General features: G+C 38.7%; 3 protein-coding genes across 4 annotated transcripts; all 3 read right to left on the bottom strand.

Moving 5' to 3' along the window:
• Positions 1-1,741: 1,741 nt before the first annotated feature.
• LOC133709187 (homeobox protein knotted-1-like 3) lies at positions 1,742-4,129 on the bottom strand. 2 transcript variants are annotated; one of them, XM_062134854.1, is made up of 6 exons: positions 3,562-4,129; positions 3,253-3,373; positions 2,667-2,857; positions 2,441-2,572; positions 2,215-2,351; positions 1,742-2,116 (listed from the first exon to the last, which is right to left on the bottom strand). In XM_062134854.1, the coding sequence occupies exons 1-6, from the start codon at positions 3,994-3,996 to the stop codon at positions 2,080-2,082; spliced, it is 1,053 nt and encodes a 350-aa protein (XP_061990838.1). In that variant the 5' UTR covers positions 3,997-4,129; the 3' UTR covers positions 1,742-2,079. The 2 variants fall into 2 exon arrangements, with proteins under 2 accessions (XP_061990838.1, XP_061990845.1); XM_062134861.1 differs by having other exon boundaries at positions 1,742-2,108.
• Positions 4,130-7,259: 3,130 nt separating this feature from the next.
• LOC133726927 (peptidyl-prolyl cis-trans isomerase CYP28, chloroplastic) lies at positions 7,260-8,646 on the bottom strand. Its single transcript, XM_062154567.1, has 2 exons — positions 7,919-8,646; positions 7,260-7,667 (listed from the first exon to the last, which is right to left on the bottom strand). Exons 1-2 carry the CDS (start codon positions 8,598-8,600, stop codon positions 7,456-7,458), a joined length of 894 nt encoding a protein of 297 aa, XP_062010551.1. The 5' UTR covers positions 8,601-8,646; the 3' UTR covers positions 7,260-7,455.
• A 2,596-nt stretch (positions 8,647-11,242) lies between these two features.
• On the bottom strand, positions 11,243-14,184 carry LOC133726925 (uncharacterized). Its single transcript, XM_062154566.1, has 7 exons — positions 13,748-14,184; positions 13,346-13,553; positions 12,678-12,973; positions 12,357-12,578; positions 12,147-12,245; positions 11,920-12,015; positions 11,243-11,761 (listed from the first exon to the last, which is right to left on the bottom strand). Exons 1-7 carry the CDS (start codon positions 13,946-13,948, stop codon positions 11,363-11,365), a joined length of 1,521 nt encoding a protein of 506 aa, XP_062010550.1. The 5' UTR covers positions 13,949-14,184; the 3' UTR covers positions 11,243-11,362.
• Between the last annotated feature and the right edge of the window lie 11,946 nt (positions 14,185-26,130).

Below are 26,130 nucleotides of genomic sequence, written 5' to 3'. Positions count from 1 at the left end.
GACCTTATATATGAGGATCCTACCGTTCCATTCCTAAGGACAGCATAAATTTCTTTTCTTAGTAACAAGAAAACCCCCCTTGGCGTATCAAAATGCTTCTACATGATATTGCTACTCTTGCTTTAAGGTTCAGCCAAATATCCTTTAAGCACATTTGGAAGGGAGACAAACTTCCTTGTAGACTCAATTGCTAATTTGGGGCATTCTAATACAATTTCCAGTTGGAATGGTCTCTTCCTCAATCTGCTTCAACTGCCTTACATCATGATATCTTAGGCCTACGTTTTGGATTTTTTTTTTTTAAGAAGAAAAAGGAAAATTACAAATGGAAACCCCTATTACATCCATAATTAAACTAGTCAAAATTAAAAGCCGAAGGAGCTAAAAGTGGGAGTTTCTTGATCGAAGTGGTTGGATCGGTCACATAATGTCCCAAACTTGTTATCGCGTCCCACAACAAAACTGGCTTCATGAGGAATAAGGTTAGGTATTTTTTTTTATTTTTTTTTGTTTTGAGAAGTGCTTACGTTGTGTTAGAGGAGGCTGTTTGTAGCCTTTCTTTTCATTTTCCCAATGGAAAAAAAAAAAAAAAAAAATTGTTTCTTTAGTCAAAACGACAGCAGAAAATGGGCTGCTTTACAAAAGCAACTGATTAACTGATTACACCAAATTTCATGATAGTTGTTAGTATTATCCATACCAAAAATAGAAATCCAAAGCGTGGGCGTTACGACACCGCGTAGCACCTGCAGAAAATTATTTAGGAGTCCAAATCCTTCACATCTCAGAATTCCTTTTCTTGCTTGGTTTCCCAAACCTAGGAAGGTTTGGGAAGTTTCATGCAAGGTATAAAACCCTGTACGAACAAATCCTTAGCACCAAAGCCACCAACCTCTCTTTCCATTTCTCTCTCTCTCTCCCCTCTATCTGTTCCCCATTTATTTTTAAGGTCCTTCGATTCCAAGACTTTCACCAGAGATTTGTCTTCAACAAAAAAACGTACCGGACTTCATGAGCGACCACCCTTCAATGCTCATGAGGGACAGTTATGACCATGATCAAAGAGAAGTAGGCATCGATGGCTATGAAGAGGATGGCCAGGCTTGTTATCATGGCTGTTTCGGGGTTTTCAGGTTTCCGTGGAAGCAAAGCAGCAGCGAGAATGAAGGTAAGCATCTATTGGGAGGATCAGGATGTAACTTTAGCACCAAGGAGGTGACTTGGTGGAGGAAGAAGCTGAACAAGGCTAGGGAGTTTACGGAGGTTTATGGAGGGCCCAAGTGGAAGAACTTGGTTAGGAAGATTGGTGCATATTGCAGGCGGTGTAGGAAGCGGAAAGTTAGATTGTGCGAGAAAAAGAAGCCAAAGAATAGGTTCCAGTATGATATGAATAGCTATAATCTCAATTTTGATAACGGCAGTGAAGGTAGAGATGGGGAGAATCCGGTTGCTAATTTCTCAGCAAGGTTTGCAGCTCCTTCGAGTTTGGTTTCTCAGCAGGGTCCGGTTGTTGGTGTACATGCTTCTGAAGAATCTGAAGGTTAGATTAGAATTAGGGTGGCTCTCATTCTTTATTTTTTAATTTTATTTGCTGAATGATTGCGTTCTGCATTATACAGAACAGGATGTAGTCTATTCTCAGTTGTAAATTTTGGATGAAATTTTCAAATTGAAATTAAGAGCATGCCAGTTTTGGATGCAAGGCTGTGAATGTTGATAAAGAAACCAGGAAACCCTAATATATGAAACATCTATAAACTATATTATAACCATTCTCATCCATAGAAATCAAATACAGAAGGCAAACATTTAAATGTAGAGGTTCTTAGCTTACAAAAACTCTATCTAGACCCAAAGACAGCCTCCTTTGAGTTTGTTCCTGTTACATGCAACGTTTGATGAGATGTGGTACTAGAATGGTGTCAGACTCAGGAGTGATCAAGGACATGAGGCAGCATCACCATATACTGCTCTAAAGCTTTTACTGTACTAGACATAAACTTCTTCAAACAAAATATCTCCTTGCAGCCCATTTCTGATGCTAGATTTTCATCTCTCCATAAGTTAAAGTGGTCACGGTTACTTGAATTGTTGAGTGTTGCCATCACCTGCATTACTTTTTTTAAACAATGGGGAAAAGATTAATATATAAGGTCTAAAGAAGCAAAATGAACAGGATTAACAACAATAATTTTAAGTGTGCAATATTCCTACCTCTTGCGCTTGCTCTTCAAAACAGAAGTTGTGGAGAGGTTGCTGTGCCAGTTCCTTTTTCTTTGATTGATAAACCAGTTATTAATCTGCTTCAATTGCAACCCTGTTTCCTGCACTAGCCTCGCTTTGTCTTCCTCCTATTTGTAGCAAAAGAAAGAGGCGTTAATTTCTGATTAAGTTATCAAAGGGGATTGATTATTATATATGGTTGGAATTTGAAACTCACAGTTGGGTAAGGCCATTTGGAATGTGTTTGCCACCAAGCTTTCAACACAGAAGTGGTGTCACCTGGAAGTTTCCCTGCTCTTCTCTTACGCAGAATTTCCTCACGAATGTCGACAATCTTTTCCTTGTAACCCTGAGAATATGCACCACATGTTATATATCACCTAGAATCTTGCATCTATAGCACATGAATGTGTAGTGTGGATCTATAGTTCGTTCAATCATACCTGTTTCAATTCATGCTTCAATTCTTGCCTTACGCGCTCCATTAGAGATCTCTCACTTTCAGTTGGCACGAGAGGACCGAATCCCATGGTGTCATGTCCATCTAGACTCGCATCATACGAGTTAATGTCACTGTCGAATTGTTCATCATCATCGGACATTGTGGCCCCTGTGCCCTCAGCCGTTGATACACCTGTGTTTTCGTATCATAATTAAACCAATTATAACCAAGCCATTCATAAACTCTAAACACTTGTCTGCTGTAGATGCATATATAATAGTATAAAGATCATAAATTGACGGTTATGAAATCCCTAGTCATAAATCGAGGAGCGATCGAAAACCTATAGGCACTATTCAAACCTGAAGAATCTATTGAAAAGAGACTTTAAGCCACTGTAACTAATGCACGCCTTGCCTCTCTCTTTTTATCAGAGATAAAGTCATAACTAGTACTACATGTCTATGATATTAGCACTCAAAACAGAACCATAACAGTGATAAAAAGTTGTATGATTTGAATTCCAATCACAAAAAAAAAAAAGTTACTTTCTTTTTTTCACCAAAGTAATTCTTGGAGAAAATTACCTGTTAAGCTTTGTAGAGATTGCTCAAGCTCCCAACAAGCCATGACTGCCTCCATGGCATGAACTCGAACATGTTGCTGCAGTTGTTCTTTGAAGGAACAAAGCAAAAGAACATAGTTTGTCTACAAACACCAAACAAAAGTAGTGATCTTTAGCACTAAAACTCAGATTCTCTGTCCAAAATTAAGATTACAAACAATTTGAAGGGCTAAACTGTAAAGGGTTACAAATTGAAGACTCGTACGACCAAAAAAGTTGTGATCCTTAATCTTAAAAAGGAAAGAGATTTAAGTTACTATAAGTTACTAACCATGAACGAGTCAAGTTCTTTCTCATCCATAACTTGGAAATCGCCGTTGGCTCTCATCGCCGAGTACTTGTCCACCACGCGCTGCGACTGCACGAGCTGCTCGTCGATCTTGGGCAGCTGGTCGACCGGCGTGGCGATCCTCAGGCACGAAACGTGTGCGGAGACCAACTGTTCGTACAAAGGGTGGCCTACTATGTCGGCTTTGAACCTCCCGCTCTCGCACTCCAGTTCATCCTCCTCGTCCTCTTCGCCGCCGCGATCGCCGCTCTTCCCGGACGGCGATATGACGACGTCGTCGTTCCGGGAGAAGCTGTTCAGGGAGCGGAACGGCTGCGCGTTGAGCCACGTGGGGGCGAGCTGGGGGGGTTGTTGGGTGTCAGGAAAGGAGCCGTGGAAGGCCATTTCGTGAGGGGTTTGGTGGTGGTGAAAAGCCATTTGAGGTTTTGAGATTTTTCTGGGCTGAAAAGAAAAGCGCTTTTTTAGTTCATGAGGGACAGCGCGGTTCAGAAAAGCGAGAAGAGCAGAGAGAGAGAGAGAGAGAGGGGGGGGGGGGGCTAGAGAGAAACGCAAAGCTCTTTTTTGGGAGAGGGACGACTTTGGTTTCTGAGTTGAGAGTGATGATGATGATGACTGGCTGACGCCGGTACCGAGGAGTGGGGGGGTGGGGGGGATCGGACGGTGGAGATAGGTCGACACGTGGTGGAGATGACATGGGAGATCGGGTTAATAAGACAAAGATTGATAATTGATGACTCTTAGATTCCACTGTTGTTGTTGTAGACTTGGGGGCATTGTTCATACTTCAAAGTCTTCAATAGGTTTTTTTTGTACCCAAAAAAAAAAAGAGTCTTCAATAGGCTAGGTTTGAAGGACTGGTTGGTGAGTTTAGGGGCATCATTGTCCTCTGCATATGATTGGATTTTTCGGTTATATGTTACCTCAATATGATAATACTTACCCACCATTGGAGCCTTATGTACGTATTCGGAAAAATGACCGAGAAATGTCATACACGTGAATGATTTATGATCTTTGATGCATTTGAAAGGTTATCCACACGTGAATGATTCTCATTTAAGTCTCATATCTCGCCTATAAGGTTTTGTGCGACTATCTTAAGTGCATCTGACTTGCATTACGAAGCTAAATTAAAGATATGATAAATCACATGTCGAGTTTCTTTTAGACGTACGTTGACTCTAAATATAAGATAATTAATGTCTGAAAGATCCCCGTAAGTGAAAATAATTGCCTTAAGAGTAGAGTTTTAACCCCTTTTTTCCTCATTATATGCATGTCCGTTTTAGAGCGTATAGAGAAGATGGGAGGGATGAGGATCGATGAGTGGAGGAGCTGTGCAAGTGGTGGCTAGCTAGAAAGGGCAAGATGTGCACAGTGGAAGTCACCATGTGTCTATAGGAATGGTATTGGGCAACACGATTTTGTATTGTTGCAGGAAGTTTCTATTATGATTCTGAGAGATATTTCACCCTTTGGTATATGCAGGAAGCTAGGCCTAGGACAGTAGACATTGAAAATAATTTAAAAAGTTGGAAGAGATAAGAGAAGTGCTTGAGAAGAAAAGTAAAAGAAAAGAAAGGAGGGACAACTTTTGTGCTTTAACCCATGGGATACGCTGAAGCAACAGAAGGCTTTATAGAAGCAGACAAAGTACCACCCCATCTTCAATCATAACAAATCCACAGACTGTACATGCCGATCTGAGATGACTCTAGGGTTTTGTTAGTTAAGTTAGGGTTTTGCTAGAGCAAGGTAATCTTAAACATCAACTAGCTAGGATTTCAATGTTTCATCAATGATCAGATTTGGATAATAAAGGGAGCTACTGAAAAGTTGGACAAAAGAGAGACTTAAAGCAGCTACATTAAATAAAGCTTTCAATCAATTGTTAAAAAAGAAACTAAAGCAATGTCAATTTGTCAATGTAAATTAATAAATTTCTATAGTACTATGGAGTATGACATTTCAAGTTATAGAACTGAGACAATATATGAACTAGTGGGGAGATCGGATAGGATTAGAACAAAAGTTGTATACATGAACTTGAAACCAAGACGGTCTAATAAAAATTAACTGTACATTCGAGTTTAGCTGTTGTACTGTAACTGAATCAGCTAAAAAAAAAAAAAGAGCTCTCGTATTTATACGTCACATTTTAGTTACAAAATTTCAAAATATGTGATACTCTAAAATAATTACTTAAGATTTTAAAGACTTTGTTTCAGATCCGAGAGTTTAGTTTAATCAAGAAAAAAACTATTGAAGTAATTTTGTTATGGTGGCACCATTAGATTTGGGTGACACATGGTTCGGAAGTCGTTAGATATTTCTTGGGAGTACACTGATTACACAGAGGAAACGAAGACCGTTAAAACCAAGCTCTCCGATCGACGAATGGATTGAGGTTTTTCTTCGGTTTCCCTCTGTTCCTTCTCGTCAGTCCCGGTCCCACCGCACAGCAACGTCCACCCCGTACGGCACACACGTGTCGCCACCGAGTTTCATGGACCACTTAGGAAGCCACGCCTTCTGTCAGAGAATCCTGTTCGTACAGCTGTGAAAAAAGCAGCGCCGGCGGGCCCCACAAAGGCAAAACACTGTTCCCTCTTAAATCTAAGCACTGCTGCCTCTGCCGGCGGCTGACCCCTCACGCGCGCATGCAGGTGATGGGGGTCCCACTCGCGTAAAAACCTGTACTTATACCACGCCTTTTACGTGGTAGGGTCCTCCTCTCCTATACGTATCCGTGGGGTCTGCAAGCACAAATTGGGCCCCACTTCGAAAGAGCTGAAGAGGCTCCTCGAGTGAAAGCCCACAGCGGGTCCATGATGCAGAAAGGACCAGATGAATGTGATAATGTTCACTTCCAATGTTGAATGTGATAAATTCTCACACTTGTTTCTTTGATCAATCGTTCAATCGTGTGAAATTGCAGGAATATGGGAAGTCGGAACAGGACATTACTTGCTTGCAGACTAGTCGTCGAAAACGAACAACATGAGTCGCGATACCAACCTCGTAACAAATATCCTATAGGTTGAAGTAGAAGAAATAAGAAGCTGTTGCTACACGACTGCCATCTTGTGGATGAAGCAAAGCAACTTCATCCAGCCAGTTCGCTAGTCATCTGATCCAACCATCTTCAGGTAAAGGCAGCACAACCGTTGGCTCAATCATGGTTCACGGGCCCCAAACACGTCTATGGCACATAAACCAGCCGCAGCTTCCGTGTTTCGAGCAACCGTTTGGGGCATACAAGAGTTTAGTGTTGCTCAGATGCTCACTTTGATTAAAACACCCTCGGTTGCTGAATCTGACACTTACATTGTCTTTGGTTTCAGCAGATTGTGCACAAGTTGTGTCAATCTGAATGGAATATGTGCAGGATGTAGGTTGTATTGCATTGATTGGCAGAAAATGATTTAAGGCTAATGTCGACATAGCCAAAATGCTTCTAGAAATGCAAAGATTAGTCTACAGTATGTACAAGCCTCTGAAAGTTTTTCCTTTCAGTCCATCTAACTGTCAGATTATGCCACAGATTATGAACTTGGTAATACAAGTAGTGTTCTCCATATATCATATATGTTGAGGCTTTATAAAGGAGAGGATTAGACCGAGTTAGAGTTCTGCCCAAAAATTTAACAATTCCAGTACTAGCTCAAAAGCATAAGATGTATAAAGCATGTTAAACAACTTGAACTGTGTTTATAACAAAATCTTCATATCCGAAACAAGATCTACAGTCTCCAATATTCAAGAAGCCTCTTATAAAACACAGTGATCATTGATCAGTGATGCAGTGAGCACTAATAACAATAACGAACATTTACATTATATGCAATGTTGAATGTACACGGCTGTTTTCAAGTGTTAAGGAAGACTAGGAGGAGAAAGGGAAGGCTTTGCAACTTTGAGCTCACCACAGTCACTGATATACACAGTTTTGAGAGGTTTATTCCACAGCGCCCGAGCCTGCATTGCTCTATCATCTCCGATAAACGTTGCAAAATCGTTGAACTGCTGTATTCTCTCCGATGGCCTGTACGTCGGTATAGCTGCTATAGCTGTCACAACATCCAAACCTTCACAATCCCAAAAACAGAACAACATTTTAGTGATTCAGCCAGGGAAAGTCCATCAGTACATAAACAGTTGACAACTTCATGCACTCATAAATGTATAGTAGTTGATGTATCACTACATTAATGTATCCTAAATTAGTTAGGAAAAGTGTATCGCTACTTCGGTAACATCAAACTATAGACCAACTATTATTACTTGATGCATCGACACAGTAATTAATGTAAAAGAAATTTTAAATCTTGGGTATAACCTTCGAGTACTGAGCCGAAGACAATGTTCTTGTAATCGAGCTGAGGACATGGGCCGGGTCCAGTAGTGATGGAGAACTCAACGTTTCGGTAATCCGGGTCGAGCTTGATCTCGTCGTCGTCGTCGTTCTCCGATAGACTAAGGGAGAGAAGCCCTGGCCGGGAGTGAGTCAACTCAAACGCCCTGGAATCGACGGTCTCGGTGTTCGGGGCGACGAGGCCAATGGGCCGCCGGACGTCGCCGGGTTTATCGCCCTGGTGACCCGCGAGGAAGAATTGACCCGGGAAGAGTTTATGGACGGTTGTGCCCTTGTAGGCGGCGGAGGTGACCATGGCCTTGAAGTTCGCGACGGTGATGGGGACGTGGTGGCCGTAGAGGCCCAGGACGACCCGGCCCAGAGGGACCGGGTCGGGGCAGAGGACGGGTTGCTCGGAGGACCAGCGGAAGTAGGTGGGGCAGAGGCTGAAGTCCATGAAGACGCGGTCGGTGATGGTGGTGTCGGGCGGCGGAGGGGAGGCGGCGGCGGAGGAGGGGAGGGTGGTGAGGGAGAGGGAGGTGGAGGAGAGGAGGAGGGAGCGTCGGGTCAGGGAGAGGGCATTGGGTTTGGGCTTCGGATTCGGATTCGGGTTCGGGTGGAGAAGAGGTGGAGGAGTGGGTGGTGGTGTGATTACAGAGTAACCCATGTTGATTTCTGGGTTCAAGTTTGCATCTTTGGGATTTTTGGGGATATGAGACACAGAGAGGCTGAGCTAGCCACAGAGAGGATTGTGGGACCCAGGTAGTTAATTCTGGTTAACTTTGGACAAGTGGCAAGCTTTGGGGATGTAGTTTTTTGAGTTAAAAGTATGGATCTTTAATTGGGTAAATTTCAGCATTGATGAATGATGATGGTAAAACTTGAACTTATAACCAATCCTAAAATAGTGCAGAAGTTGGGAACAGAAGTTTAAGTTTGAATCTTTGATTGTGTAAAATTCACCGTTGATGGTAAAACTTGAACTTGTCAGAACCGAGTAATATGTAATGTAGTAGTGGTTTGGAACAGAATCAGTATTCTGATAATTAATCGGGTAAAATGGTGAAACTTGAACTAATTACACCCAGTAATATGCAGAAGTTGGGAATAGAATCAGATTAAAGGTAATAATTCAGACCTGCCGAGGAATTCATGAGTTTGTTGTTAATGTGGCCGAGGTAATCTGAAAATTTACCATTTAGTTAAAATGTGGTGAAAGAAGCAGAAAATTAAACTAGCCTTCCTCATCTTCACCCATAAATTCAAGGAAGCACTAAAACAAGAATGAAATTAAGAAGAGGTTGTTGCTGATATACAACAAAGCAAGTTGGAGTTGCTGTGCTTCAATATTCTCTTAGCGACCTGGTTGAATCCATAGAACAGCTTTAGGTTCCACAAAAGAGTAAAAATGCCAGAGCAGCCAAACTCTAGCCTTGAGGCCGATCACATTTGGTTTACCTTACCCTCGGATTTAACCACACAGCGTGTCGAAAACTACTGAAACAAGAATGAATTGAAGTTGAGAAGTTGGTGAGCTTGCTCTGCTTCCATCATAGGAGTTATATCGGCTTATAATCTTTAGGACAAAATTAGAGGATAGTCATTTGCAAAATGGTGACATTATGAAGAGAAGACACCTTCAACAGTCTGGAACGCTGGATGGCATAAAAAAAAAGGTGAGATATAGAAAGATGGTATATATCAAAGTCCGAACGGTAATCATTTACAATTTTCCAAAGTTGGAAAACCGAGAAAATCACAAAACCTATAAAATTCAATGTTTTTGCGAGCCAGTCATTTGGAACATGTCATAAAAATCATGCTCTGCCAATGGTTTTATTATGGCATGGGAGAATATGATAACAATGAGTATTGACAGGTTTGACATGCGATGAAATTTTTATTTTAGTTTCTTTTCTCCTTTTATCTGGCCTAGAAGAAACTATACAGGCCACTAAGAAAATCATCTTGCTCCAAGCTTTCTGTCAGGTAGATATGACATGCTTTGGTTCCACGGTTCCCTCTGAAGAGATAAAAGCTTTCATTATCAATGTAAATGGGTGACCAAAATTTTTAATCTGGTTAGAGGAAAATATAAGAACAAAAGATAGCAAGCTTCTCAGTTCCTGACCTCTTTTCTTCTTGCTGTGCTGTGCTGAGCAGCCTGAGCTATGTATGTTTGTGTACTTTGCATGAAATGGTGCACTCAGTCTTCTTTGTTCCGTAGTGTTGAGCCTGCAACAAGATTGAGGCTGTTTCCTGGGGAACGAAATATTCGACTGATGAGAGCAAGCGTCGTTGGAGCAACTGCCCTTCACCTTGTGCATTGCACAGCTGCAATTACGGTGGTATGGCCTATGCTCAACCTCCATGTCATGCACTGATATGCTTCCTTCTAAGACACACTGAAGCATCATCTTAGTTGCCATATTTTCTCTTTCTATCTCTATGTTCAAGTGACAAGAAACTGCGTGAACTTGCTTGATTTATTACAGGCTTTATATAGAAGGAGGAGGATGTTTCTTCACGGAAGTGTGGGAGTAAACAAGAGTAGAATTTTTGTTGGTGTTTGTTACCCCGGTGAACTCGAGAGAAGTTTTTCGCCATGGTTATTCTTACAAAAGGATTTGTTCTAGTTGATTTTGTTTTCAGGAGGTCTTGTCAAGTTAGTTATATAACAAGGCAATAAGAGAGAGGATCCAGGACGGTAGATTGGCTTGGTTCAGCATAGATTACTCCAAAATAACGTCTTTTAACTAACCTTGTTACCAATTTTATTGTTTAATGTTGTACTCAGTTGACTGTTTCTGCAGCGAGATTGATTTTAGCATGGTGTCCTCTTCCTCTTGTTTATGGTTCTGTTTCTGAATTCAAGTACATGGCTCCCCTTAGTAATTTCTTAGGAAGACACACACACACGATTCTGTATTTCTGTTACTGAATTCAAGTACAAGGCTCCCCTCAATAATTTCTTAGGAACACACACGCACATGGTGCTTTAACTTTTGCTTTTTCACAAAAACTTTTTTCCAACTCCTACCATTCTCAAACAATGAAGGTATGTCACTTTATATTATTATGCCGACCACGAACTATACCGTCAACAAATGTGTGTTATGTTTTAGCGAAGTTTTTTTACTGACAAAGCATAAGTACGTCTATTTTATCGAAGAATCATTTGTTTGCAAAAATGAGTCTCGTTTTATTTTATTTCTGGATAGCGAAGTGTATACCCTTGTTTGTTTTTATATATTATGGGAGGTGCCTATTTATTCGTGGACTATTATCGACACAATGAAACAGCAAGAGTGGAAGCTAACAATTCTAGCCTTGGAAGTGATCATTTAGTCATGAAGCCGATCAAGTGTTTTTAAAAAATGCCATAGACAGTCACAAAATATACAAGCATATGAATGTCTTGGAGAAACACTATTGAGTTTGATGCTTCTCATCACCATTCAGGTCAAGCTGGGGCGCTTCAATATTAGGATCAACCAGGTGAAGCTGTGGCGCTTCAAAATTAGGATCAAGCTGACTAAGTCGTTCATAGGCATTATTCAACATTCCTTGAATTTTAGCCCGAATTGCCCTCTCCCTCTCAAGTTCAGCATAAACTTCCTCCAGTTCCTCTATAATGCTGGAGGTTGATGTCTCGTTTACCCAAAAGCTGCCCAATCCACGAACTGGTTGTTTGGGTTTCACACCAAGTACCTCCTTTAAAATCTCAATCCCGACCTCAGGGGATATTGGCAACTCTTTGATTGGAATATCTGGATGCTTCTCTGCCAAGCCTTGTAGATAGGCCTCCTCTTTCAGAATCATCTTATCCTTCAAAATAGTTAACGAACATGTTTAAACAAGCAGACACAATAAAGTTTTGTTAAGGCTGAAATATCAATAATGTTTGATATGCAGACATTCACATTTGCTGACTTTTCATCAATAACGTGTAATAGGATAAATGAGTAATGAAATTTCAAACATACATATTGTTCTTGCGCTTTGTTACTGATCCATTCATTACTCCCCTTTTTGAGATGAGTCACTCTGAAGGTCTCGATTGCGGGAAACTTTGAACCCTCCTAAGTTCAACCAAAAAAAAGAAAAATTTAACTTTGAACCAACTAAGCCTACTCAAAGGATGTTCATAAATCTTGTTCAACTGCCACGTAAAACCGTGCAGGGGAGTTAGCTATAATTATTTGAAATTTACCTGAACTTTATCTTGAAAATATAGACCATGAGGACGAGAACCTCCACAGTGCTCATACTCCTTTCCAGCTCGATTTTTCGCATTGGTTTCACTTTTCCTCTGCAACAAGTTAAAAATTTTGAAAAGCTTTATAGGAGAACTGATGATATATAACCATAATTTACAATCTTAAAGGCTAGTATACTTTTAAAGTTATTAACATTATCATACCTTAAACTTTTCCTCTGAGAAATGTTTACACAAACACTTCCACTGATCTGGATCGTTTCTAGCTATCATTGCCTTGGGGGGTTTATCAAGTGCCTCTTCAAGGGACCTCATCTTTTTGTAGTGCTTGTGCAACTCGCACTTAAACTCCCTGTACACCTTACCCATAACCTTATTCAAGTAATGTATAATTGATGGGCGCTGTACATCAACTTCAAAGTTCACCTAAAACATCACCTTAAAAATTTAGTTATAGTACAACTTTATAATAAATGAAAAAACATAAAACCACATGATAACCAAAAGGAATAATAGAACACTCACTTCAACCTCCTTTCTGAGGTTATGTTTCACGTCCCTGGAAATCTTTGTCCACGTTTCATGCACCATTGGGCACTTCTCCCTGACAATCTTCCCACACTCATTAGACAAAAGGCTTGAAACCCCTTTATCAGTCGGCCTTCCATGCTCACGATCAAGATTGACAGCAATCCTATTCCCTGTTCTTTTCCTAATTTGCTCAGCTTTAGAGCCTGTGGATGGTCCTCGTTTTCCAGGCCCATTCTTCCTCTTTTTGCTTTCTTTTGTTATTGGCACTACATCATCTGATTGTGTTGAACCTGTATAGAGAGACATAGTCAGTACTAATAATAATAAGCTTGCAAACTAGTTGCATATGTAATCATGTCTTTTACTGTAATGCTAACTCAGTCACCAAACAAAACATCATATACTCTCTTTCCAGTTTCTTTTTCCCTTTGTAGTGTCTCTCATGAAAATTTCTTTTACTATCATGTTTCCTTTACTAATATGATATCCCATCGATACTTTTTACTCATTACTCACTCTTGCACTTCCAATGCTTCAAGTTTCATTACTATAACAGTCTTGACTTAAAAAAAATTACGAATGTGCAACTCATAAAAGCTTATGTGCACTTATCTCCAATTATAACAGGATTTGAACCAACTATAGCACACACTTCAACATACCAGTACCAGTTGAAGATGCAGTCACTTCTGTGACCTCCTCATTTTCGGCCTGAGTTCCGCGAGCCCTCCTCTGATGAACAATGTGCTGAGTACTAATGTCAGCAGTCTGAGCAGTCATGGACTTTGTCCCCTTCCGGGGTCTCTTCTTACCCACTGACGTGCACTTAGTCTCCTTACGGGGCCTCTTCTTACCCGCAACCACATCTATCTATTTGTACAGAAACAGTAAAACAGAATTACATGACAATCAAGTCTCATTTAGAAACTACTTCTTCTCCTTAGTATGAAAAAAATAAGCAATGACAATTTTTCTTGAATAGAAAATTCCATAAGGGAGGCTACATTTACCGAAAGTAAAAAACTTTACACTGAAATTAATAAAAAAGTATGCAAAATTTTCACCTGCTTTTGTTTGAGATGATCCTCGGCGAGGCCGCCGCCGCCGGTCACCGCCGATTGATCGGGGTCCGAGTCGTTGGTTGGACACGGTGGGTTGGCTGCGACGGTGACGACGGCGGATTCTGCGGCGGTGACGGCGACAATGGCGGAGGCGGCGGTGGGGATGAAGGGGACGATGGCGGTGGGGCCCTCTTCGGGTTCCATGGTTTTGACTTTTGAGAGGATGGAATTTTACTGGGGAACCCAAAATTAATGGAAACCCAGTACGTATTGGACGCACATTTTACAATTACAATAAAGATTGAACCTTTGGAGCCCTGAAACAAAATTAAGGGCGGGAATTGAGCCCTGAAATTTAACGACGACGACGATCTGAGTCTTTTTAAAAGAATATCTCAGGTCGGCTTCCCTTTTTGGGCTACCGTAGTAATAATCGTCGATCCCCAAAAAATTAAAATTAAAATCCCTTTATATAAATTTAAATTTATTTTCATTTCTTGTTTGTACTTGAAAAGTCCGAATTAGCCTTCAGGGTAGCTTTCATATCAATTAACGATCTTGTTTGTAGTGTAGTGAGTAGTGATCAATTCTAGCTAGCTTGTTCATTCATCAAACTAGAATATATTTTTGCACAAGATTGAGACTTTTTCCTAGAATAATTATACATTTGTGCTTGCATTTGTCCCTGATATGAAAATGGCATATGAAATTTCCATTTTTTTTTTTTTTTCAATAATGTTGCCAAACTCTACACTAATTTTCAACTGCTCGGCATCAAATAGTAATGGCTATAGAGATTCAGTTGGTATTTGATGAAGAAACGTAACAATGTTTTACTTACATGACCAAAAAAGATGAGAAGAATTTACAGGCTAGAAGAAACAAGTCCCCACAAGCACCAGTTACTCAGAAAGCAATGAGCTTTTTGAGTACCAGTACTGGAGGCCTGGAGCACCAGAATAAGAGAAAACCAGATTATAAAATTGATTCTCATTTCCTAACCTTTTTGTTCTAGCTCAAATCTTAATAGTATCAAAAAGCGTCTGAAATGAGCCTCATTTTTCTGTGTCTCCGGCGAGAAGAGAATGCCGATTGCCGAGAGGAGGAAGAGAATTTGGTGTTTGCTGATATGCGCAGAGAGCCGTCTGTCTGTCCATGACTGTTTGATTGGGAAGGAGATGTTTCGACGGCTGGCATTGGAGCAACAACCGGCATTGGACTTGTGGAGAGCACAGTTGCAATTTTTGTGGTAGGGCCGGAGCACATGCAAAAGACTTCCTTCAAACATCCTCATTGCCACTCCCAAGGCACTCATTTGATCTCTTACGTGCTCTCTTTGTATGCAGCACCTGCAGCCTGTTTGTGTCTGTGTGTTTTTGAGTTTTTACTATGTTGTTGAAAGTTTGAAGCTTTTGCATGGTTTCTTAGGCTATTATATAGAAAAGGGAAACAATGTATGATAAAATTAGTGTGGGAGAAATCAAGACACAGATTAAAACAACAAGATTGATTAAAACAAAGCGTTTTTCTCTATGGCGCACAGAGAGAAGAAGAAGAAGAAGAAGAAAAGGAGTCGACTTGGCTTAAAGGTTGGAGCTTGGCTTTAGTTTCTAAGTATTAGTGAGGGTTTTTGGCTTTAAGCATTGACAGATACGCAAAGACGTTATTTACCTAACTTAAATAGAAGGGATGCTCATTTGTTTATTATGGAAGCTTGGCGATTCAGTCTAGGCTCCTTAACTAACAAAGGTTTTGTCTTTTGGCTCTAGCATCACATTATGGTGATACAAGTAAAGGGCGCAAGAGGAAACATAATGTGGTTTAGTGCTTTGATTATATTATTAGTTTTCACTACTTAGTTTTGAGCTGATGGGTGTTTAGTTATTACCATTGTTTTGTTTGTTTCAGATCTCATTTCTTGCTTCTTTGATTGGATACCCTTATAGCATCAGTTGTGTGAACTTTGAAGCTGAGAATTTGTTTAAATGTGACATTTACTTCTAGCACTCGTATGTGAATCAGCGAGTGTCTTTCTAGCAGTTCATAAACTGATGTTTCCCCATTTGTCACTAAGGTTGACTTTCGGACTTGATTAAACTCATTTGTCTCAGTTCTCAAATAAGTTAATTCTGACCCAAAAAGCATATATTAAAAGAAAGTGTTCCGGGGCTTTGTTGATGGAGCTCTGTTTCAAACAAGCATAGTTTATAAGCAAAACTGAAGTTTGTTGTTTGATAAGAAACATCCTTTTGTTGTACTTTTTTTGAAGGTCAGATTATAAAAGGGTAGAGATCGAATATATATGAGAAATGTAAGAAGAATGTGGAGACTATATTAGCTTTTCCTGTGAGTCCAGTCAGTGCCTAGCTAGTGGTTGCTCCAATACATGTATATATCATCCTTTTTTCACCAAGTACTGAGAGGGACAGTAGGATGCTATTTTTACATAAGCTTTCTCTCTGTTTCAGAACAGAGTTGCAATATATAATAAGAAAAAAAATAATAATTAAAACGCATTCTGTGGGGATATCATGTGCATGAAGATTGATATTTTTGCGTGTCCAAGGGTTTTCTGCATTCAAATTCCCCACTTTGTTGGCGACATATCTTTGCCTAGTGCTGAATTAAAAAAACCTGCGGTGTTCGAGTTGATTAGGTAGCTGGAAGACACATTGGATCTTTTTCTGTGCATTGTGGTTTGAATTATCTAGTTGATTGCTGAGGTTCATTCTGTTTCCAGATTTTGCTACTGTTCTGACAGAGGATAGGACAGATTGAATTCCATTCTGGTCTGAGTTTTTTCAGTAATCAGAAATGCTGTAATGTATTGAGGCCAATATTGTCAGTCAAATCCTCCGGTTTTTTTTTTATTTTTTAAGTACGTCTTTGCCAAGGGAGACATGTGAATTTGTTCTTGTGTCTAAGCTGGAGCATAAGATTTTCTCCTTTGGGATTACCAATAAGACCAAAAACAATTCAAAATCGTTTTTAATTTGTTTTAATTTTTACTTTTATTATTTTGTGTGTGTCGTTTTCATCTTCTGTTCCCTCTCTCTCTATCTCTCTCTACTAAAAACTAAACTATCTTTCAAGAACACCTACCAACTACATTCGATTGCATCTATGTTTCTGAGAGAGAGAGAGAGAGAGAGAGAGAGAGAGAGAGAGAGAGAGAGAGAGAGAGAGAGAGAGAGAGTGAGAGAGAGAGAGAGAGAGAGCAATTCTTGTTAATCAAACTAAAATCGTTGGAGGAAAAGAAAATGAAACTCTATTTAGAAAGTGTCATGTTTGTTTAAAAAGTAATTGTTCCTTTGCTCAAATACGTTTGTACTGAAATGATGTAAACAAGTAGGTTGTAAACATGACCAAATTAAGAAAATTGAATGAGGAAAGAATGCTATGCATTTATGAACTTAGAAAGACTGAGATTGTATAAGTCTGTTGTTTTGCAGCTTCAGATGTACTAATGAAATGTGACGGTGTTTACACTTTACAGGAACTCAGCATTTACATGGATGAAGCTACAGTAAATCAACTCACAAGCACCAATCCTCAAAATTAATTTATCTCAAGCACTGGTGCTGGGCCGCAAGAATTAGAGAAACGAAAACTTTAAAATTGCTTCTCAGAACCTGACCTTTTGCTTCTAACTCAGACGTAATCATATCAAAGTATCTGTCTATTGTCTGTGGTACAAGCAATGAACCGCATCCACGCTTTCTCTGTTCTCATTGGTGGATGTAAACGTGTTGCTGGGAACAGAATGCTTAGAAGATTTAGAATCTGTGGCTAAGCAAAAGGAGCTATCTGTCCATGACTTTTTCGTGGGGAACGAAATGCTCCTTTGCTGAGAACAAGAATTCGAGCAAGCACTGCCCTTGGACTTGTGCAGTGCACAGTTGCAGTTTTTATGGTATGGCCTTCGCTCAATTTCTGTGTCCTTCATTGACAGGCTTCCTTCAAATACACACTGAAACATTAAACCGGAAACTCGCAAGGTAGTCATTCTCTTCTCTGTTGTTTAAAAACTGTCGTATTTGTGTGAAGTGATGAGTGAGCAGTAGAGTACTTATGTTTCTATGGAGTGTTTGAGTGTGTTGAAACTTGTGTGTGCTTTCTAAAACATTTATATAGAGAAGGGGATCGATATATGATAAATGGCTTGTAGGAGAAATCAAGAAACTAATTTGTGCCATTTCTCCCACATACTCTTGTTTCACTCGAGACAAGTTAAGTTGGTACAGTTTTCCTGCCAAAGTGGAAAAAAGACTAAATAAAACAAACGTTTTGTTCTAGGGAAACTTTTCCACAGGGGGAGAGAGAAGCAAAATATTACTTAGTTTTAGTTATGTTTGGCTTTAGTACTTAGAATTAGTCGGGTTTTTGGCTTTAGCATGGATTGATACACAGAGGTGTTATTTACCTAACTAGTTCTAGTTTGAAGGGACAAGGATGCTCATTTCATTATTATATATGCATCTTGGCGGTTGGTTCTATGTAACTAACCAAGTAACTAACAAAGTTTTGGCTCTAGCATTGCTTTTGTGGGAAGCAAGTAAAAGGTACACTATTCAGTCTTGTGGAAACAAAACAAAAAGAATTATATCAATATTCACAAGTCACAGCCTAGTTTCAAGAAGAGGGACCTAAACTCTCACCCTATTTTGTTTGTCTAAATTCTGATTGATGGTTCTCGCATACCCTTTCTGTTATAATTTAGCATCAAGTTTTGCAACATTGATTTGTCAGAGATTTTGGTTGAACTTTGGCATTTTGTACTACGATGCCATCAAAATATATGGATCTGAAGAAAGCCTACGACTCAGTGCATTGGGATTTCATTCTGGGGGTTTTGAAAGCTGTTGACCTTCTTGCCCATCTGATTGAATGCATTGTGGCTTGTATCACCACCCCCAAGTTCTCTATGCATGAAGCAGTAGGATTTCGTAGTGTTTCATACAACTGATATATCTCCACTTATACTCAGTAGGGTGGATTTTTGAATTTTATTATTTAGATAATATTCATAGTTCTCAATTGAGTTTCTTAAGCAAACAGAACATGGAAAACAGAGTGTTGAATTGATGGTGCCTTCACTAGAATTACCATTTGTTCCTGTTCCTAGAGTTGACCAAATCGCTAATTTACCATTTGATGATTCAGGCTGATAGGGTCTGTGATTTTTGAACTTTCAGTGGAAAGAAATTCTAAATGATTGGAATTAATGCCAAAGAAGTATACCGGCCAATTAGATTGCATAACCTAGCTTTCTGTGGAGAAAACAGAGATGGTATTTTTACATTACCTTTATCTCTGTTTCAGTTTTTCAGATCATATAAACATGGAAAAGGAAAGTATACATAAAATGGTTTCCAAATTAGAAATCTAAATCATTTTTAGTCTTTTGTCTTCACTTTGTTTTACGTCGTTTTCATCTTCTCTTACCTCTTTCAGCGCCTTCTATTGAAAAATAAATAAGTTTAAATAATATATCAACGTACCATTTCATCAGGAGAACCTAGCTACTGATGATATCAATGTCTCTGAGAGAGCGGTTCTTTACATCAATCTTCTTTGTAGCGTAGTTAGTTGCCATTTTTTGTTATTCAAACCAAAACATTTCGAGGAAAAGAAAATGAAACCCCCCTTTTTTGATCTTTCTCTTGTTTTTCCTATGGCCATATAAAATCATAAATTGCATTGAAAATTTAAACTGCTGCCTGCATTTTGTCCATATTACATGTACAGTGTACTTTACTGCCTTTGGAATACATGTTTTTTCCCGTGTAACGCTCGATTCTATCTTGGCAAATTTGAAGGAAGTTAGATTTTGGTTTGAATAAATAAAAAATTTGCTCGCTCAAATGCTAATTAATGACTTCTAGAGTCAAACACTATTAGTACTGATATGATCATAAGCCTTTTCTGTGCAGCTTCAGAATGTGACAGTGTTTACAGGAATTTGGTAGAATACATGGATGAAGGTAGAGAAAATAAGCCCACAAGTAAAATTACTCAAAATGAATTGATCTCGAGTACTAGTACTGGGACACCAGAATAAGAGAAATAAAAAAATCAAAATTGCTTCTCGGTTCCTAACCTTTTTCATCTAACTCACCCGTAACCATGTGTCCATATCAAGCCTCTATCTATTGTCTATGTGACAAGCACTGATCGAACGTCATTCACACTTTCTCTGTTTCATTCCGTTGGACGTGGATGTGTTGGCCAGAAAGGAATGCTGAGAAGAGAACTTTGAAGCTATTGCAATGCATAAGGAACTGTCGGCCCATGACTGTTTCTTGGGGAAGGAAATGTTCCTTTGTTGAGGACAAGCATTGGAGCAAGCATCACCCATGGACCTGTGCAGCGCACAATTGCAGTTCTTATGGTATGGCCGTCGCTCAATTTCGGTGTCCTGCATAGATAGACTTCCTTCAAACACACACTGAAACATCATACCAGAAATCCCCAAAGTAGCCATTATCTTCTGTTCTTCTCTTTAGAGTAAATATGTTCTATTTGTACGTGTTTGTCTGAAGCAATGAGGAGCGGTATAGATGTTTGACTGTGTTGAAACTTTATTCTGCTGTTTAAGCGTTTATATACAGTTGGGGATTAAAGTATGATAGATGAGGTATAGGAGAAATCAAGAAAGAGTTTCGTGCCATTTCTCCTACGTATTCTTGTTAAAACTCGAGACAAGTCAATTTTGTATGGTTTGGGGTTCTTGCCAAATTAAGTGGAAAGAAGAATAAAACAAGAAGCGTTTCTCTCTAGGGCTCTAATACTTTTCAGAGGGAGGGTAGTGATTGAGAACTGTTTGGCCTTTTTGTTTTATGGCTTGGCTTTGGACTCTAAGTATTTGTGGGGTTTTAATAACAGCATATATTAATGCACTAGGTAGTTAGAGAATTGTTTCTAGGAAGGCTTGGCGGTTAACTCTATGAAACTAACTACCCCAAGTATCATTCCTTGTTATTCTAGGAAAAGACACTAGCTAATCTCTCACGTCAAAATGCAGTATGGTTTGCTGCTTCCATTTACATAGTTTTTAGAGGATTGATCTATAGTTTTTACCATTATTTTGTTTGTCTCGGTTCTCATTCATGCTCAAGTTAGAGGAGCTTTGAATTTTTCAGAGAATTTTATTAAGCTTTGGCATTTAGTATTGATAATAAGAATTGAAAGATTTGATAGACACACTCGCATATATGAAAAGGAAACTCAAAAGAAGTTTCTTATGGTGGTTCAAGCAATAAGACTATTCTTTTTGCTTTTCTTAATCTTCATGTTGTCTTGTCAAGGTAGTTATGCAACAACGATTGGTTTTTCTTGAGAAACTCAGCTTCTCAAAACGTTAAGAGAGGGAGAGTAAGTGAAGACAAATAGGTTGTCTTGGTTTAGCATTTAGCCATCATTGTAATATTTGTGGGGGTTTTAGCCTAGCTTTCTCCACGTGGACCACGTACAATAACGTCTTTTAATTAACTAACCTTGTTACCAATCTCGGTTTTAGCATATTAATTGTCCTCTCTCTTTTGTTTTTAGCAAGCATCACTATGTTACTTAATTCACTTATAAGACCTTATACTGATTTAGGAGGACATATAATATGGTGTTCAATGGTAGTTCTCTATGCATATTCTGTTAATAACAAATTGATGTAGAGCGTTTGGCTGAAAGGATTGAGGACAGATTGATCGAGCAAATGGTAAAACAAGAACACTGCAAATCAGAATGCTAATTATTATACTTTTCCAAGAAGCGAACAACGCCAAGAGTCAAACTTATTGCTTTGCCACGACGTATGGGCTTTTTTAGGCTTTTGAGGTCGTTTCGGGCCTCAAAATCTCATTTTTTTATTTTTACAGCTTTTTAGGTTTTCTAGTTAGTTTTGGATTTGTTTTAATTTAATCCGTGGGCTTTTAGGATTGATTGTTAGTTGCTCTAGGATTTGTTTTATAGTATATAAGCAACCTTAAATAGCTGCAGACTGCTATCTTTCATATTATTATCAATCAAATTGAGAGTTTTTTCATATTCTCTGGTGGACTACAAATTTATCTGTTTTAGGGTTTATAGCTTGTAAACCCCATTACCTCCAACTGCGGCGCAAACTTTAAGGTCAATTTTTTTTCTTTCTTTTAACATGATTTTCATCTTCTCTTACCTCTTGGCTCTTACCATTGTCCTCTCTCTGTCTCTTTCGTTGGAAAATGGAAAAGGGGAAAATAAATAATAATAAAACCTCTGTGAAACGAGTCATCAGGAAACTCTCTACCTGATACATTTTGATGGTTTCTGAGTCTTAAGAAGAGAGAAAGGAAAAATGGGCACTTTTCATCAGAATGCTACAGCAAAGCATCAATTGCTACCATCGATCTTCTTTGTAGTTAGCAGTTCTTCTTTATCAAACTAAACTATTTGGAGAAGAAAGAAACTCCTTTCCTTGTTATATCTATATACAAATATAAATTTTGCCAAGAAAATTTCAACAATTGCTGCATGCATTTTGTTCATAAAAGTCTTAAATTGCCTATGAAGTTTCTATTTATTTGTTGTGCAATGTGACACTATTTACTCTTGATTTTGACCTGGACAACTTCGCCAAATGCAGAGCATACTAGATTTGTTTTTTAATAAAAAGTTATTTGCAGTTATGCTAGTACTGAAATGATGTTAACAAAGTAAATTGTAGAATGTACCCGCCAAGAATTGGTAGAATGGGGAAGAGAAGGGCATATGCAATTATGAACTCAGACAGAGAGACTCTCAGGTTGTATAAGTCTGCTGTTTGAAGCTTCAGTTGTATTTAAGTAATGTGACAATAATCTCTACAGAAAACTCAGTATAATTTACATGGATGAAGCTAGAAGAAGTTAGCTCACAAGGACCAGTTTCTCAAAATTAACTTTTATCTTGAGGACTAGTGCTGGGGCTCCAGGTTAAGAGAAATGAAAAATTCAAAATTGCTTCTCAGTTCCTGACCTTTTTCTTCTAACTCAGCCTCAGTTGTATCAAACCTCTATCTATCATCTGTGAGACAAGGATTGGACACCATTAAGACTTTCTATATTTCCGATGGACATGGATGTGGTGCCAGGAGGGGTGGAGGATTTGGAAGTTTTTGCTGACATGCACAATGATCCATCAGTCCATGATTGTTTCTTGGGGAAGGAAATGTTCCTTTGTTGAGGACAGGCATCGCTACAAGCACCCCTCTTTGACTTGTGCAGTGCACAATTGCAGTTTTTATGGTATGGTCTTCGCTCAATTTCTGTGTCCTGCATTGATAGGCTTCCTTCAAACACACACTGAAACATCATGCCAGAAGCTCCAAAGGTAGTCATCCTCTTCTATCCTCTTTGTTTAGAATGTATTGTATAATTGTAGATGTTTTTGTAGCCCTGTGAGCAGTGTACTAGTTGTGTGAGTTTAGTGTTTGACTGTTGAAATTTACTGTTTTCTGAATCATTTATATAGAGAAAGGGTTTTATGTATGATAAATGGGGTGTGGGAGAAATCAAAGAGATTTTTTTGTACGGTCTGCGGTTCTGATTTTTGCCAAAGTGGAGAAGACTAAGAAAAGCGTTTGTTTCTATGGCTCTCTGGTTTCTGCAGAGGAAGGGGGAGTGAGAAAAGGCTAGTCGACTTGGCTTCTTGTTTTGAGGCTTTGGCTTTGTCTTTGGCTTAAATATCTAAGTATTAGTGGGGTTTAGGCTTTAGTAATAGCTTAGACTGATCCGCAAAGACGTTATTTACCTAACTGGGTAGTTAGAAGGGCTGCACAAGAATAATATTTGCTTGGCGGTTAAGTCTATGGAGTTAACTAACAAAGGTCTTGGTTGAGCATCAATTTCTCGTTATACAAGTAAAAGACACCCCCAATCAATCATGTTAAAACTTAATATATATGGTTTTGTGCTCCCATTATTATATTTGTTTGTACTTCTTGTTAGTGTTGAGATGATGAACCTTAGTTTTAACCACTATTTTGTTTGTCTCAGTTCACATTCATGGTTCCTTGATTTAAACTCTATCTGTTTGGCATGGCATGAACTACTGTTGGATTGGTGTTGTTGATGTTTCCAACTTGTTTAATAGGTGATTTCATAGTTATGTTGTTGGTTTACGGCTTTGTTTCTAAGTGTTCCTAGTTCATTTTACTTAATTTTTTCCTTTTTCTTTTTTTTTTCTGAATTCTTCTAGGTAGTACACTCTTGTAAGCCTAGGATTTGGATTGGATTCTTCTTTAAAATTGAAATACAATGTTGCTTTGTCGGCCGCTTTGGATCTCATTGCACAAAGTTTTTGAGTGAAGTTAACTAACCTCGTCTGCTTCACAAAAACAAATCTTTGTTACTAACTACTTTGATGCGAACCATGCCTTTGCTTGATTAAGTTTAAATTCCTTGTGCCTCTAGGATTACCTCCATCTTGACAAAACAAGTTTCCTCCTTCTTTTTGCACATAATGAAAAGCTTGTTTATATTTACTTGGAAACAAAACATTGGAATCGGAATTATATTTCTATTGCCTGGAAATTCTTTTATGCTTGGCTTGTTACATGTTAGGTTGAATTCTTCATGGAATTGTAGACGTAACTTTGAATAGGAATTATGTTAGTTCTTGGCTTATTACTCAATTGTAGTTTGCTATGGTCTTTTTAGATATTCATGATGCCTCGTCAAGGTAGTTATTCAACAAGGCAATTATTTTTCTTGAAATATTCAGCTTCCTCAAGTTTGTCCAATACTTGAAAGAGAAATAGATTTGCATAGTTTTCACTCTTCTCCATAATAACGCCTTTTAACTAACCTTATCTCTCCTCTTGTTTTTGTTGAGGATCATACTGTTACTTATTTTATGCTTGGCTTGTTACATGTTAGGTTGAATTCTTCATGGAATTGTAGAAGTAACTTTGAATAGGAATTATGTTAGTTCTTGGCTTATTAGTTATTACTCAGTTGTAGTTTTCTATGGTCTTTTTAGATATTCATGATGTCTTATCAAGGTAGTTATTCAACAAGGCAATTATTTTTCTTGAAATATTCAGCTTCTCCAAGTTTGTCCCATACTTGAAAGAGAAATAGATTCGCATAGTTTTCACTCTTCTCCATAATAACGCCTTTTAACTAACCTTCTCTCCCTCTTGTTTTTGGCGAGGATCATACTGTTACTTATTCAGATACAAGGTACTAGTCAATTTAGGCAGATATAAAATATGGTGTTTAACTTTGGCATTTTCACAACAAGAATCATTGTGTTTTTAATGGACATTGTCATGGTTCCTTAACTTTAACCTTTCTGCAGATTGCTACAACATCGATCAATGTTCTTCTAACATCCTTGGTAATTCTTGTTCATCAAAATAAAATATTAGGAGAATATAAAAATGAAACTCGTTGGCTTTGACTACAATATTGAAACTACTGCTGCCTACATTTTGTCCATATACACATGAACTTAAACTTTAAGCCTATGAAATTTTTATGCTTTTTTTTTTGTTGCTCTATGTAAAACTAATTAATGATGATTTTGATCTTGGTATACAACAATGGGAAGCTAGACCTTGGAGAAAAAAGAAAAGTTGGCTCAACTAGTGACTCAGTTATGCAGTGATATTGCTGAAATGAGGTTAAGAAGTTATATTAATGAGGAAGAAAAGGAAATGCAACTGTGGACATTCAAGAATGTCAGGTGTATAAGTTTGTGTATGCTGCTTCTGTTGTATTATCTCTACAGGAAGAGTAGAATGTACATGAATGAAATTGGAAGAAACTAACCCACAAGCACTATTTCCTCTAGACTAATTGATCTTGAGTGCAAGTGCTGGGGCACCAGAATAAGAGAAACAGAAATTTAAAATTCCTTCTCAGTTCCTAACCTTTATTGTTCTAACTCACCCATAATAGTAACAAGCGGTCTGTATCTATCATCTATGTGTCGAGGAATGAGTCTCATTCATATTTTCTCTGTTTCCAGTTCTGGACATGGACACGTTGCCTGAAAGAGAATGCTGAGAAGAAGAGATTTTGGAAGTTGCTGCTGACATGCACAAGGAGCCATCTGTCCATAATTGTTTCTTGGGGAAGGAAATGTTCCTTTATTGACAACCATTGGAGCAAACAGCCCCTTTTGACTTGTGCATTGCACAATTGCAGTTTTTATGGTACGGCCTGCGCTCAATTTCCGTGTCCTGCATTGATAGGCTTCCTTCAAAAACACACTGAAACATCATCCCTGAAACTCCCAAGGTAGTCATTTCTCTTCTCTAGTCTAGAATGTCTTGTATTTGTGTTTTGAGTCAGTGATGAGTGAGTGGTGTAGTACTTCTGTGTCTATAGGTGAGAGACTGTTTGAGTGTGTTGAAACTTGAAAAC

Source organism: Rosa rugosa, chromosome 1, assembly GCF_958449725.1.
Source record: "Rosa rugosa chromosome 1, drRosRugo1.1, whole genome shotgun sequence".
In the NCBI taxonomy this organism is placed as follows: Eukaryota; Viridiplantae; Streptophyta; class Magnoliopsida; order Rosales; family Rosaceae; genus Rosa; species Rosa rugosa.
This window is presented reverse-complemented; position numbering and strand designations above follow the sequence as displayed.